This window comes from Zalophus californianus, chromosome 4 (assembly GCF_009762305.2).
Source record: "Zalophus californianus isolate mZalCal1 chromosome 4, mZalCal1.pri.v2, whole genome shotgun sequence".
NCBI classification, from domain to species: domain Eukaryota; kingdom Metazoa; phylum Chordata; class Mammalia; order Carnivora; family Otariidae; genus Zalophus; species Zalophus californianus.
Window position 1 is genome coordinate 90,505,908 of NC_045598.1, and position 13,119 is coordinate 90,519,026.

General features: G+C 40.0%; 1 protein-coding gene across 2 annotated transcripts in view; it reads right to left on the bottom strand.

The window, feature by feature from the left end:
- Positions 1-1,535: 1,535 nt before the first annotated feature.
- The window catches only part of VAV3 (vav guanine nucleotide exchange factor 3), a 356,625-nt gene continuing 345,041 nt past the window's right edge, over positions 1,536-13,119 (bottom strand). For both annotated transcript variants that reach the window (XM_027620157.2, XM_027620165.2), the window contains exons 26-27: positions 4,344-4,495; positions 1,536-3,688 (exon numbers count right to left, since the gene is read on the bottom strand). In XM_027620157.2, the coding sequence (XP_027475958.1) occupies positions 3,647-3,688; positions 4,344-4,495 (194 nt within the window). In that variant the 3' untranslated portion in view covers positions 1,536-3,646. The remainder of the gene's footprint in view (positions 3,689-4,343; positions 4,496-13,119) is intronic.

The following is a 13,119-nucleotide window of genomic DNA, read 5'->3' on the forward strand; positions in this document are numbered from 1 at the left end:
CAGAGTTCCACTCCTTAATCCAATAAATAAGGCTGAATTATGCTAAAGGAATTCAAAGATTAATATGGCAACTACCCAAATTTGCCAGCAAATCCATCTGACAAGGGTGATGATAATAACGGCAAAAATGGTTCAGGATATGTCAGACACACTTTCACTGCATAGGTACGACCTCAGTTGAGTCTCACAACCATCCTCTGAGACAGGCGTCATTGTTATCATGATTGGCTGAGGCCTTGTGTGGCCTGATGGGATATGGACCCAGATGTGCCGTCTGATGTCTGGGGCCAAGTTCTCACTGCTCTTCTGTACGGCTGTCGGACCTAGAGATTACATATCCATATCATTACATAGTTTATATCAATTACTGGATGGAAGACAAAGCACAAGGGAATGTTATAAAGCATATATTCCCATGTTAAGTAATAAAGAGGGAGTCCTCAGTGGCAGTGAGGATGATGATGATTTGATAGGTCTAAAAGTCACATGAATGTTAAAAGTCAAACTGAAGGGATAAAACAAAAACACCAAAGGCATAGGCTCTTCAAGTGAAGGGAATAGGGCTGGATAACCCACTGTACCATAAGGAAATAGGGGGATTTTGTATTTCTGAACGCAGTTGTGCTGGTGACGCCAAGCAGAAGCTACTCCTGTCTACTCCTGGGGAACAAGGCTTTCCTGGCCCTTAGAGAGAACAGGCTCCCGCCCTCTTCTGAGTCAGCCTGCCCCTACCTACCGCGGACAATCCTCAGGCTGGCTCTGCCAAAGGAAACTTGCCTCTGGATCTTTCTGCTTTAGCAGTTCATTATTTTCTGTGCAAAATCTGAATCAAGACAGAAAAAGTTCAATCTCTGACACAGTCGCTCTAGGAAATATGTTTGAGGTTTTCTTCTACGAGGCAAGAACAGGCAAATGTTCCTGAATTGTGTTCATCTTCAATTGTTTAAACCGCTATTTTGCATCAAATAGGTTCTTGACTATGTAATCTTAGAGAAACATTTATCATCTCTCTTTTGCCTCCTAAAATGTGGTACTATGGGGTAGTAGTGGCTCTTCAGGCTCTGAAGCCAGAATGCCAAAGTCAGAACCCCAGTCCCGATGCTTACCAGCTGTGTGATCTGGGTCGTGCTGCCTTGGTTTCTTCATCTGGAAAAATGGAGATAATGAAGGGTTCTACCTTCTGGAGTTGTAAGTTAGTCCACAAAAAGCATTTAGAATAGTGTGTGACACATAGTAAACATGTCAGTGGATATTATATGAGACCACCGAGCATATCCTACAGGTCACTGGTCATAACTGAGGCAGCAATCCCGAGCTAACTCTAATCAAAATTAGGGCTTCTATTCCCATGTTTATTATGAGGCTGGTATATTTTGAATTGTGGAATTGTTCATGGAAAGACTCTTCAACTCTCAAGAAATCAATTTAATGCAAGTAGTAACTATTGTATTGACATATTTACAAAATATTACAAAGTGAAATACCTCTCTAATTCACCATATTACACAATGGCAGCATACAGGCAAGACAAAGCATATGGAAAGAAACGTTTACTTCTGTCTTTGGTATTAGAAATCTACACAAATCTGCAGCATTTAAAATTTCCAATACAAAGTATTAAACACAGACAAAGATGTAATCGGTAATGTCATGAAAAGGAGCTCTAATGTCCTCTGCTAGGAAACCCCCAGGTCCATGAAATGCAACGAGAAGACCAAACACCACTTGTAAAGGAGGGGGGCTATTGGCTAAAATAACAATAAAAGAAACAGTACAAGCTACAGTACTGTACACAGGAGTGTTTCATTTTGTGTGACGTGACTTTCTCCATAAAGACATTTGGCTGACAGTAACAGACAAAACATTCCCGAGACACAGTCACAGATAAGACTTCATAGGAAAGAATCCACTCCAAGAGTGCGTCTCAAGGGTACAACTTGACTGTACAGAAAGAACATTTTATAAAATTCATTTTTGTGATCATTTACACATATACAAAAACTTAATTGGTTTTAGCAAACAATAACTTTTCTAAAACGCAATCACAGTTTACATAATTCTGAGGTAAAGGTCCTGAATCTATCTTTTGAGAAGTCCTAGCTCACAAAGGTCTCTGAAGGAGGAAGTGTCTAATGAACATCAAGTTCTGGCATTAAAGTGGGTTGGGGAGAGGGCAGGCCACACCTACCTCATATTTCAGAGATGATCTAAAATTTCAAAACCGAATGTTCCGTTTGGCTCTAGTAAGTTAATGCTTCTAATGTTTTGCTTTGTTGTTTTTAAGCATGAAACACTCTCTGAATCATGTTGGAACAAGACTTCTGCTCTGGGGAAAATATTTCATCAGGAAAGGGCCAAGTTAGTGTCTTAACTTGACTGCCTTGACTGAGGACTCTATATCCCAGGAAGAACATATTTAAACTTCTCACATAAAAAGTAAAAGCTTGGTCAAATAAATGCACCGCAAAACTGATCTTCCTGTCAGTTAGCACACACCCCAAAAGGGCCTGCAGATGGGAAGGTCCTAGTGAGAAGGTGGGAGCCCACAGCAAATAAGACCAGAAAAGCCTTAGGGACTCTCCCCTCCCAGAAATGCATAAAGGACCCAGCTGTGTTTCCCTTGCAAGATCCGCAGCAAAGTTATTTGTGCTGCTTGTAAATACTCCAGGAAAATGTGAGATTCAGCAGATATGTACCAGGTCTTTTTTTTTTTTTTTTTTGCAGGGGTGGGGGGGAGGGGCGGGCAGGAAGGCCTATTTTCATAGAAGTTGCTTCTATAAAATGACTTACTCTCAATTATAGCCCTTGATCTATTTCTGTAAACAACGTCACCTTACCCAGGTTACTTGGAACTAGAACATACCCAGCCCAGATTATTTCATCAAGTACACATTTCCAAAATAACCCTACGAAATCACGAAGGCTGTGAAAATTTAATAGGAAGACACTCGCTTTTATGTTTTTTTATAAAGAAGTTTACAAATATAATCAGAACATCAAATGAATAATTAAAACCCCTCTGGGATACGTCACTTATGAGGCAAACCTGAGCATTTGCCTCTTCTATTTTATCATGAGTCACATCTGGGTGTTAAAGAGTTTGCCAGGCAATGAGTCACCTTATGAGACAACTGAAGACACGAGCAGTGCTGGACCTTTCCCGTAAGCTGCCCAAAGAGCAAAACTCAAATTTTTCCTCATGCCGGGAAAAGCAACAAAATGAAACTTCTGCTTCTTCGTACCATCCAAAATTCTGGCGAATGGCACGTGAGAAGAAAGTAAATATGTGTTCCACATTTACTAATAGCTGGCGTTCATGGTGTCTGACCGCATGGAGTAAAAAGGAACACGAACCAATGTGTTTGCAGGGCTCTTTTGGGAAAAGCAGCTTTGGGCTTTGCCCTGGTCCCCGACAATGACAGACTGGCAGGCTGTTTCTTGCACAGCTCGAGGCAAGCCATTAATCTGTCAGTACCCAGCATCTTTAGAAATCCCAGCATTAAGACAGGAGGGGGGGAGGAGGGAGGAGGTTGAAGAGCCAGAAATGTGGCTTTTTAAACACTTCAGTTAATTCCCAATGATGTGCGGGCTTCTGTGTATCCCTCCTCTGAGATTTCTGGTGCAGGGTGCAACTCTGGGGTGCAATTTATTCATCCTCTTCCACGTACGTGGATGGAAACCAGCCCACCTAAAAAAGAAAAAGCAACCAACATAGCAACGTGACTTTGCATCTGGCATTTCAAAGGGTTCTACAAACAGAGCATTTCGTTTTTACAACACCCCGATTAAGCTGGGATTTTATGGCCACTGTAGGTAAGGAAGATTGATTTAACTGCCCTAGAAGCCTGAGAGCATGAATGATAGCGACAGAGGGATAAAATAAGCCTACGCAGTGTTCTAATCTGCTAGCAAACAAATATGTAAATTAAGTGTAATAAGGGCTCTCCTACTTAACGCTTCCCGTTTCTGCTCTAGAACAGGATACAAAGACAAGGGTGCTATGTCCCATTCTTTCCAATTTAGATCAGCAGCTCTTATAAATATTCTGTATTCCACATAAAATTTATGCTCTGAGGCTTATGGACTAAAAAGAACTGAAATGTTCCTCAATCCTTTTCCAAAGAGGAAGCCCTCAAACTTGCCCAGGTGAACTTTATTTATGCCATGATCGTATCCATTCACCGTATTTTTCTTGAATGCCTGTTTTCAGTGAGGACCACCACCACGCTCCAGAGCCCCGGCTCTGTGGGCTGAAGGCTTCTCCCCAGCCCCCACAGGGGGTGCCAACGACCGCCCGGTCCGCTTCATTCAGCTGCATGAGCACCTCAAGAGGGTCAACTCACCCTGCCGTTTACTTCTCCTCTCCACCAGCCATTCGCACTCATTTTTGTGTAAATCTTCACCACATCTCCTTTCAGCAAGGATAACTCTCGCATGTCTCTGGCACAGAAGTCATACCGAGCAATGGCAATGCCCAGCACTTTTGGACTTAGCACTGTAAAGAAATGATGGGGAGTCAGAACTGATCTGCGGTTTAACAACCATCAGCGCCTGCTCAGATGAATGTTCTAGATGCTATCAAAATGCACAGCCATGACTTCACTACAGACTAGTGATAATGGTGGAGGAGCTTGAAAGCAGCACAACTGTTTCAATTCAGTCAGGTGTAGTCAAGTTCACTTCATAATGCTTAAAGAACCATTGTTCTGTTTCATTCTTCACAAGAATCTCAAGGCAGGGACTCGTTTTTGTTAAAAAAAAAAAAAAAGTTAATCTCTAAATTACTATCCAAGGAGATAGAATCTAAAATAACTAGCATAAATTTCCTATTGATGGCATGATAATCCATTTCTAACAAGAACCTCTAAGGTCAAAGCTTTACATTTTTACCTCATAATTTCTTCAACTGAGACTCAAAACAACCAAATGTTTTGCTCTGAAATTCTCCTCCTGAATCCATGTCATTGCTTCTAGTTAAATGGCTCTTCCTCCCCCAACCAGCCTTTTTTGGGGGGGTTAAAACTATTTGGGAACAAACTCAGTTGTTGTTTTATATAGAATTTCATTATGTGAAGCTGAAATGAGGTTTCACTGGAAGAACACATAAACACTATCAATTTGTCCTTTCTTTCAAACAAATACTGCAAGTGTAGAAAACTCTGCTGAAGGAATGTACTCAAATACAAGAGGTCAGTGTGTTCATTTTCTATATTCAGGTTTTATGGTAGGAGAAGAGCTAACTTACTCCCTGTCCTAACCCGCCCTACCCTGAAAGAAAAACTCAGTTCAAGCTGTACGTTTGTTCTTCTCTAGTGTTTTGTGACACATTTCATACTAATTTCTCTACCTGTTGCTCCTTGGGGTTATAAAGTATTTTCAATTATATGTGCAGTGATTCTAAGAATCACTCACCTGGGCATGGTGGGACTTTATAAACCTTAAACGGCAGAGGAACGGAAGTATAAGAAAAAGAAACAAATGGGAAATGCCATACATCTGTATTTTTAACAGTTCCTAGGGCCCAGGCAGCCGAGCTTACAACTGGTGTTAGCCTGAAAGAGTCTGCCCACTTGGGGACAGGGAGCACTAGCCTATTACTTGGGGCTTTACAGTGACAGTCTTTGAGTCTCCAGGTGTCTACCATAAGATAAACGAATAGCAATGCTGTAGATTTCAGAACTGTAAAGGGAGTAAAAATATGGTCATTTTACTTTACTGTTCGAACACAAACCACTTTAATAGTTTTCTTACTGAAACCTGTCCCATTACTGGGGCACTACTCTCAGAGTTAGTGCACATAAAAACACCCCTGTGATGGAAAAACCAATCATCAGAGTAACCGTGTGACCTTGCATAAGTCTCTTTAACCCTCGAGGCCACACGTCTCTCACCTATAAAATGAAAGGTCTCTGTTAGCTGATATCTAAGGTCTTTCTGGTACTAAAAGTTATGATTCCACTGGGACTTACAGGTTAATTTTTAAAAATCTGTAAGAAAACATACTTGACCTAGCCATAATGTACTCCCCTACCTGGCACATAAACAGCCATTAAATTCTCGGGCTTGTGACAGAAATTAAGACCAGAATGCCTGTACACAAACTGAGGGGCACAGTCATCCTTCCAAGCAACACGAACTTTACTTTTCTAGTTGGACACAAAGTTGGGGTCTTGGTTCTGTTTATTTTCTTAATGGGACTATGTAAATGTTGGCTTTCCTCAACTAAAATTTCCGAGCCTCAAGAAAACTAATGATTTTAATAGAGTGGTTCATCCCCCACTTTATACTTTCAGCCCCCTACCCTTCCCAACCTCTCCCCCAACAGATAAAATAAAATTCAAAAATGTCTGACAGAAATACGTAACATGAGCACACACACAAGACCAGAGGAATGAAATGTCATGACAAACAATGACTTTATGACAGAGAAGAGGAAACTACACAGTGGGAATGTGACTCTAGGGACTATTTGTGGGGAGATGCATCTATACGAGAAGCCATACACAGAAGTCAAAATATTTTATTTGCAAACAGAAGCAAGTGGAAAAGACATAAAAAAGCAGTAAAGCAGTACCTGACCAGAAAGGAGTGGAAGAAGGGGGAACAAAGCTGTAGTCTGGAGGAGTTACAAAAGAAAACCCACAGAACAAAGAAGGGGCTTAGAGAAAGAAAGAAAAAGAGAGAAGCAAAAGAGCATTTAGGTAATGGCAAAAAAATATCTCAACACAGCTATTTCGTTGTCTATCATCATAAGGAAACGGTCACATCAAAGTTGGAATCTCAAGCTTCGCTTTCACCCACTTCTCCCCTATCACCATTTCTAAATAAAGGACAAGCCAGATTTTTAGATTTTGACCGACATTAGTTCTGAAATTTAGAGCCGTCTATCCCTTTACAGATGAACACAGCACACCCACTCCACGGTGCCATCTTTGAACCCCTTCCATCCAAGGATGACCTCCATGCACAATTCCCACTTTGTTACACCAGTAGAAAGGGGGAGCCTGTAAATTCTTAATGGAAAATATGCTTCACAACAAAACTGATATAAAGAGGCAAGAGCCTATAGAGTAGTGTCAACGAAACATGCAGAGCCTATAGGGAAGTCACTCATATGGTTTGTTAGGCACCACCCCAACCCTCAATCAAGCATGCACATGCTAGCTTATTTCCACACACACAAAAAATGTAAATCGTTCCAAATCTTATCATATCTGGAAAAGTAAATACATCTCCCAATTTTAGGAATGTATGGAAAAGTTATATGTAAAAACTCTACCCTCAGAAACTTTTCACTTTACTTTTAAATAATAAAAGCAAAAGGTTATCAAGTGGTCCTGAAGTGTTAAATGCCACGTTCTATGTTTTATATTCAGCATTTAATTTAATCATCCCAACAATTCAAAGAGGAAGGTACTGGTACTGTTTCCCCTTGATATCTCAGAATGACCTGGATTCAAAGCCAGGCAGGAGGATTTCAGGGTCCAGGCCCTTAACTGCTGGACTGCTGTGCATCAGATCCCTCCCTAGGCAGTTATCAAACTCCACCTGTCAATGCCATGGTGCCATTGTAAAGGAAAAGAAAGGCATGGTTATACATTTTCTTCCAATATTTATTCCCCCCTTCATCCCTGTAATAGGTTATTTGGTCAGGCTGTGTTTGCCCAAAAGGCACACTTCATTTCTCTGTCTTCTTGCAGGTCTACGCAGCTTATGACTGAGTTCCTGCCACCGGGATATAAGCAAGGGTATTGTGAGGCAGCTTGTGGGACTTTTCCTGGCAAGGCAGCTGGCACATGCATTCACCTTTCTTTTTTGGTTCTTTATTCTCTCCTGCTGTGTGGAATGTGAAAGCTACCATTTGGGTCCATGAGAAGAAAGGCCTCACATTAAGGACGGTGGCTCATAAGCTTGAGGGAAGCTGAGTTACTGAAGATTTAATGAAGAGATGACCTTCCCCAAGCCATGGACTGACCACTTCCAGGATTTTATTATAAAGAGAAATAGAGGTCTAGCCTGTTTAAGCCAATGATTTTTGGATTTCCGTTACTTGTACCGGGACCTAATCTAAACTGTGACAAAAAGTTTCTAGGACCAAGGATGAGGTGAAAGTGGGTTAAACAAACTGGAATGAGTCCATATAATCTTGCAATATATTGTCTCTTTCAGGCCACTGATGGATCTGAGAGCCAAAGAATTCTCCTGAAGGTAATACTCTTGTCAGGAAGGGGTTCTGTGATACTTATGAACGGCAGTAGCTCATGAAGGGGATACTCAGGTACTATCCAAGTAGACTGGCCATGGAAATTGGATGCGATTCAGTTGCTCTTGGAACCATGGGCTACGGATCCTTCATATATGCACTGATGCATTCATGACACTTTCCTCATGAATGGCCTTACATATTTACTTTTAATCTACCCTGAGACATATCCTCATTGATAATCAAGTTTCTTTTCTAATCCATTGCATCTTCCACACATTTTTTAAATTTTAAAATTCAGTGGTACATGCCATTACAATTAATTTTACAATCTGCTCAATTCCCTTATGGCCATGCAACATAACTGGTTTAAATTTCCTTCAGATCCTGTTATACCCACTATTAGAGAGAGGAAGGGATGCTATCTCTAATGAGAAAAATGGCTCATATCTAACTGTATTATTGGCAGAAAATCTGGTGCCAAGATTCCTACCCCATTTGTGAACCCCCCATTCTACACATTACTTCTGGCAAGTATTAGAATTCTCTCCTTTAGCTGCTTTCTAAGTGTCCATCCTTGATTATCTCTCTGGTACTATTTTATCCATAAAGCAATAAAAGAAGACTGTATTTCTTCAAAATTTCTAATGAAGGTAATGTAAGTCAGCAGTCTGAAATATAACAAGAGATAAGTTAGCTCCAGAAGGAAGAAATAAGAAATCAGTGAAAACACAATTAAATGCAATTTAAATAATCTCAATTGGTAGATATTAGATCAGATAACCTGTCTCTAATTTTAAAATACCTAACATTCCTGAAGTAATATGGATAATGCCTCACTGTACACAGTGGACATGAATCTGTTTCAGATACATGATATCAGTGTGCTACCCTCTCTCTTACCTAACCCTAAAAGCTTTATACACAGTGGCATTCATGTCTAGTAGCTACAATTAGAATCTTCTTCAATCTTATCTAAAATATTATAATCTTAGCTATTCCCCCATGGTTAAGCCTTGACTCCTCTGCTGGCTTCACCTGAGACTAATTTTTTTCCCCCACAATGAATGGAACAGATTCTGGGATATGCCCCGCGTCCTCACCTAAATTCCAGTCTGTAATTTCAGATGTTTTCATGACACTGCCATGAAGGACCACCATTATCTCTGATGTGACCTGCCTGAAACCAAAGTCATCATCTTCCTCCTTGTGATCTAGCTCAAACTTCCACATTTTTGTCTTTTCAGTGACTTTCGAATTCTTGGCAAACTACGCTTGCAAAGTCAGTATGCTTTTTATTCACTCTCTTCTTCCTCTGAAAAATGAAGTTATTCCTTCACTGAATTCTCAGCTCCAGCATCCCAACCCAGGTACTTATGCCATTTCTAAACTAAGACAACTGCCTCCTTTTGGTATTCTTGCTTTGAACTTTCTTTCCATTCTATTCTAAATACTGCCTCCCAGCTACAATAAACAGAGATTTGTCATTCCTTTTCCCAGATTATGAAATCCAAACTCTTGCCCTGAATTCCATGGCAATTCATAGTCTGACTGTTTCCTGCCTTTCTAACCAAATTTTCCCATCATTTTGTCACATAAATTCTTTTCACCCAGACCACCTGGTGGGAATACCCGCCAAGGCCCTCAGCTTTGGTTTCAACTCAAAACTTTTGCTCACTCTAGAAGGTTGCTCCTTCACCTTGCCCCTGCTAACCTTAACCTCCTTGTCTCCAAAGCTCTGCTCAGGCCCTTTCCACGAGTCTTCTCTGACCAAGCCAGACAACACTTGTCCCGTTCCTTCCTTGTTCTTTCTAGCCATCTGAGGCACTTACATCATGGCACTCCCTGGCTCTGCTGTTTAATTACTGCATAGCTCCAATTAGTTGTTGATTCTGGAGAGCAGGGGCTAACTCTTATACTGCTTCTGCATCCCCACAGGATCAGGCCTGGTGCCCAGCTACTGAGGCTGCTGAATGGACAAGTATCTCAGGAGGGTATTCAATTTTGCAAGCTCCTATGTCTCCTCCTCCTATTCATTGAGCTCATCTTCTGCACACTTAACTGCTCAAAAAGACTTCCAACAAAAGCCAGTACAACACAAAGAAAAGAACGTAAAATATGTTCAGGTTTTATTCCCCAGCATCCCTGAGAACCATAATCTATCAATGATATTCCTACAATAACTGTAATTTTTTTGGAGATGCCGAACAGCTATTAAGTACTGTATGTCTCTTGGCATTAAGCGTACTGTATGCCTGAGGAATCTTCTTAGGGGTAAAAGGTTAATCAGTTTTCTCCTGCCACCCAGTGCATCACTCTTAGCCAAATATTTTAAGGACTGGTAGGGATGTTTTCTAGTTTTCTACACATTATAGCATGACTTACTGTTGTTGCTCTTCCTATACATTAATTTTCACTGCCTTTGGGTCCTTAATTCTCATAAGCTGGCAAAATAGCATCTGAATGCCTGACATCTATGGAGACAAGAGTATAAAACAACATGTTCCCTTGGAAAGTGTGGATTTAAATCTAGATGTAAATGATGTCAGCATAAGGTATTTGATAAAAAAAAAAATCTTTTTGCAGAGTGGCTTAACCTGCAAAACACATTTACATCCTTACTGAGAACATATCCACCTATTTCTAAACGCATATACATGTTTTCTTCATCAAACTCTCCTATTATACCAAGATGCTGCTAATGTGAGAATTACTGGTAGATGCCTATCCTGGAATGGAATTAGAAATAGACGAGTAACAGTGGCATTCAAATGAGAATGTTGAGGTGAATTCTCTCCCATCCCTTTCACTTCCTGGGCTAATATTCACTTCACCACTTAATATTATAGATAGCCTGTCTGCTAGTACATTGCATCATTTTGGGAAGTTTCTTGAGAGAAAGAACTCTTTTATTCCTATCTGTACCCTCTGAGACAATGTTAAGTCTGTGTTGAGACCTTTATCACTGAAGTAATCATTGGCAAACTGCATGCTTTAATTAAGGACCTAACTTTCCTCCTTCCTCAAACACTTTGAGCTCCTTACTAACACAGACAAAGGAGAACCTTACTCAGAGAGACCAACATATTCAGGCAGGTGTCTCTGGCTATTTTTCACATGACACCTGGCCCTCAGTTGGGCTAACACTGGTGGGATATTAGGAAGTGAATGGCTCATAGTATGGTGACTTAATATTCCTCATTAGGAACTATTAAGAATACAGTCAAATATTATTTATCAACTTTTCCAAGTTAAACAAACAAAACCTAAAGTACAGACGTTCTCTAACTGAAACAGAAGTTACCTGTTACTAAATTGGGAACAGAAGCTATCAGCATAGCCATAATCAACTGGCAAATCACTGTTGAACGGTATTCAGTTCTGAGACTTAACTGAGAAAAAAGAGCCACAGCACACAGAAGTATATCAATCAAGAAGAACACAGTGCTTATATATAAAAAGGTGCTCGTGAATTGGTATTTGATGCCTATACTTTTGTTGTCAAGGCTAACTAAACATTGCTTTAAAGTTTTAACTCTGTCTTGATTAGGCTATTCATGTTCATGACCAAATGAAAATCTACTCAATTTTCAATAATATTTGATATTTATACACAGTAGAGAGCAAGCTCAATCAATACTCTTCCTTAAGGTACTGGTTTATCAAATCACAAGGTAGTTTTGAACTACCATTACATGTATAACTGAACATGACCCTAAGCATTTGCTAATTATTCTATGAGATAGACATTCCCCATGTCTGTCTATATCTAGGTTGTAACAACCACGTGTTCACACTCACTTTTGTAACAGGAAGCTATTAGTAAAGATATCAGGCAATCAGGCCAATGGTATGATCATGAATAGAGTGATCCCTGTGAGTTTGCTGCCCAACAGTGGCCTTGAGGAGAATGATGTTCCTATGTGGGACACTTTGATGAGCAATCCAGTAGACTCTTTTTACCAAGACTGTCTACAGATGGCCTAGCAGCAGAGAACATGCTGAGAATTTAATGAATGTTTAATTTAAATTTGTGGTCCTTAACCTGGTTTTATTTTAGAACTTAGCCATGTCTTAGACATAATGTCAAAAATTTGCTCCCCCATTTCCCACAAATGTTCAGTGTTTGTTGTATATTTTATATACTGTCACTGAAAAAAATAACTTAGATTGGTTTCATTTCATTGAATGGTGGCATCTGGTAGATGGACCAATCTCCTTGAACCTGAAATTCAAAGTTATAACAAGGAAAACTTATATCTAGAACTACTGGAAAAAAACAAACAGCTACTTTGTATTCAACTCTGCATGGTATAAGCATATAAAGCCATTAACAAGAAAAAAAATGAGTATAAGGCCTTTCCTATTGTTATGGAAAATTAGATTTGACATTTCTAGGAATTTCAGATTATTTACAGACATCTAGTTTATCAAGACACGAACTTAATTCTAAATCCTCACTCTTTAAAAATAATTGACAGACATTTATTAAAAAACTACTGATGTGCCAAGTATTGTGCTAAGGTGATATTGGAGATATAACAAGACAGAGCATCTGACTTCAGAGGAGCTTACAGATTCGTGAAAAGACAGAAACATACAGAAATGATATAGAGATGAAATTAGTCATTTTGGATTGAGAATGCTATGACTAGACTTTAGGCTCCATTTGAGCCCCTTCTTAAAAAAATCTCCAATCTTTGACCCGTTCAGGTTAAAACCTTAGTCATTCTTGAATCTTCTCTTGCTAGTCTATTTCACATCTGATGTGAATAGCCTGTTGCATCACTTTCAAAATCCATCACCTATATGGCTGCCTGTTGTTCCAAGCTGGCAACTCTCAGCTACCTCTCAAGGGTGCTGCACGAGCCTCCTTGCTGGTCTTCCTGTTTCTACCTTGTCCCCCACTTCTCCAT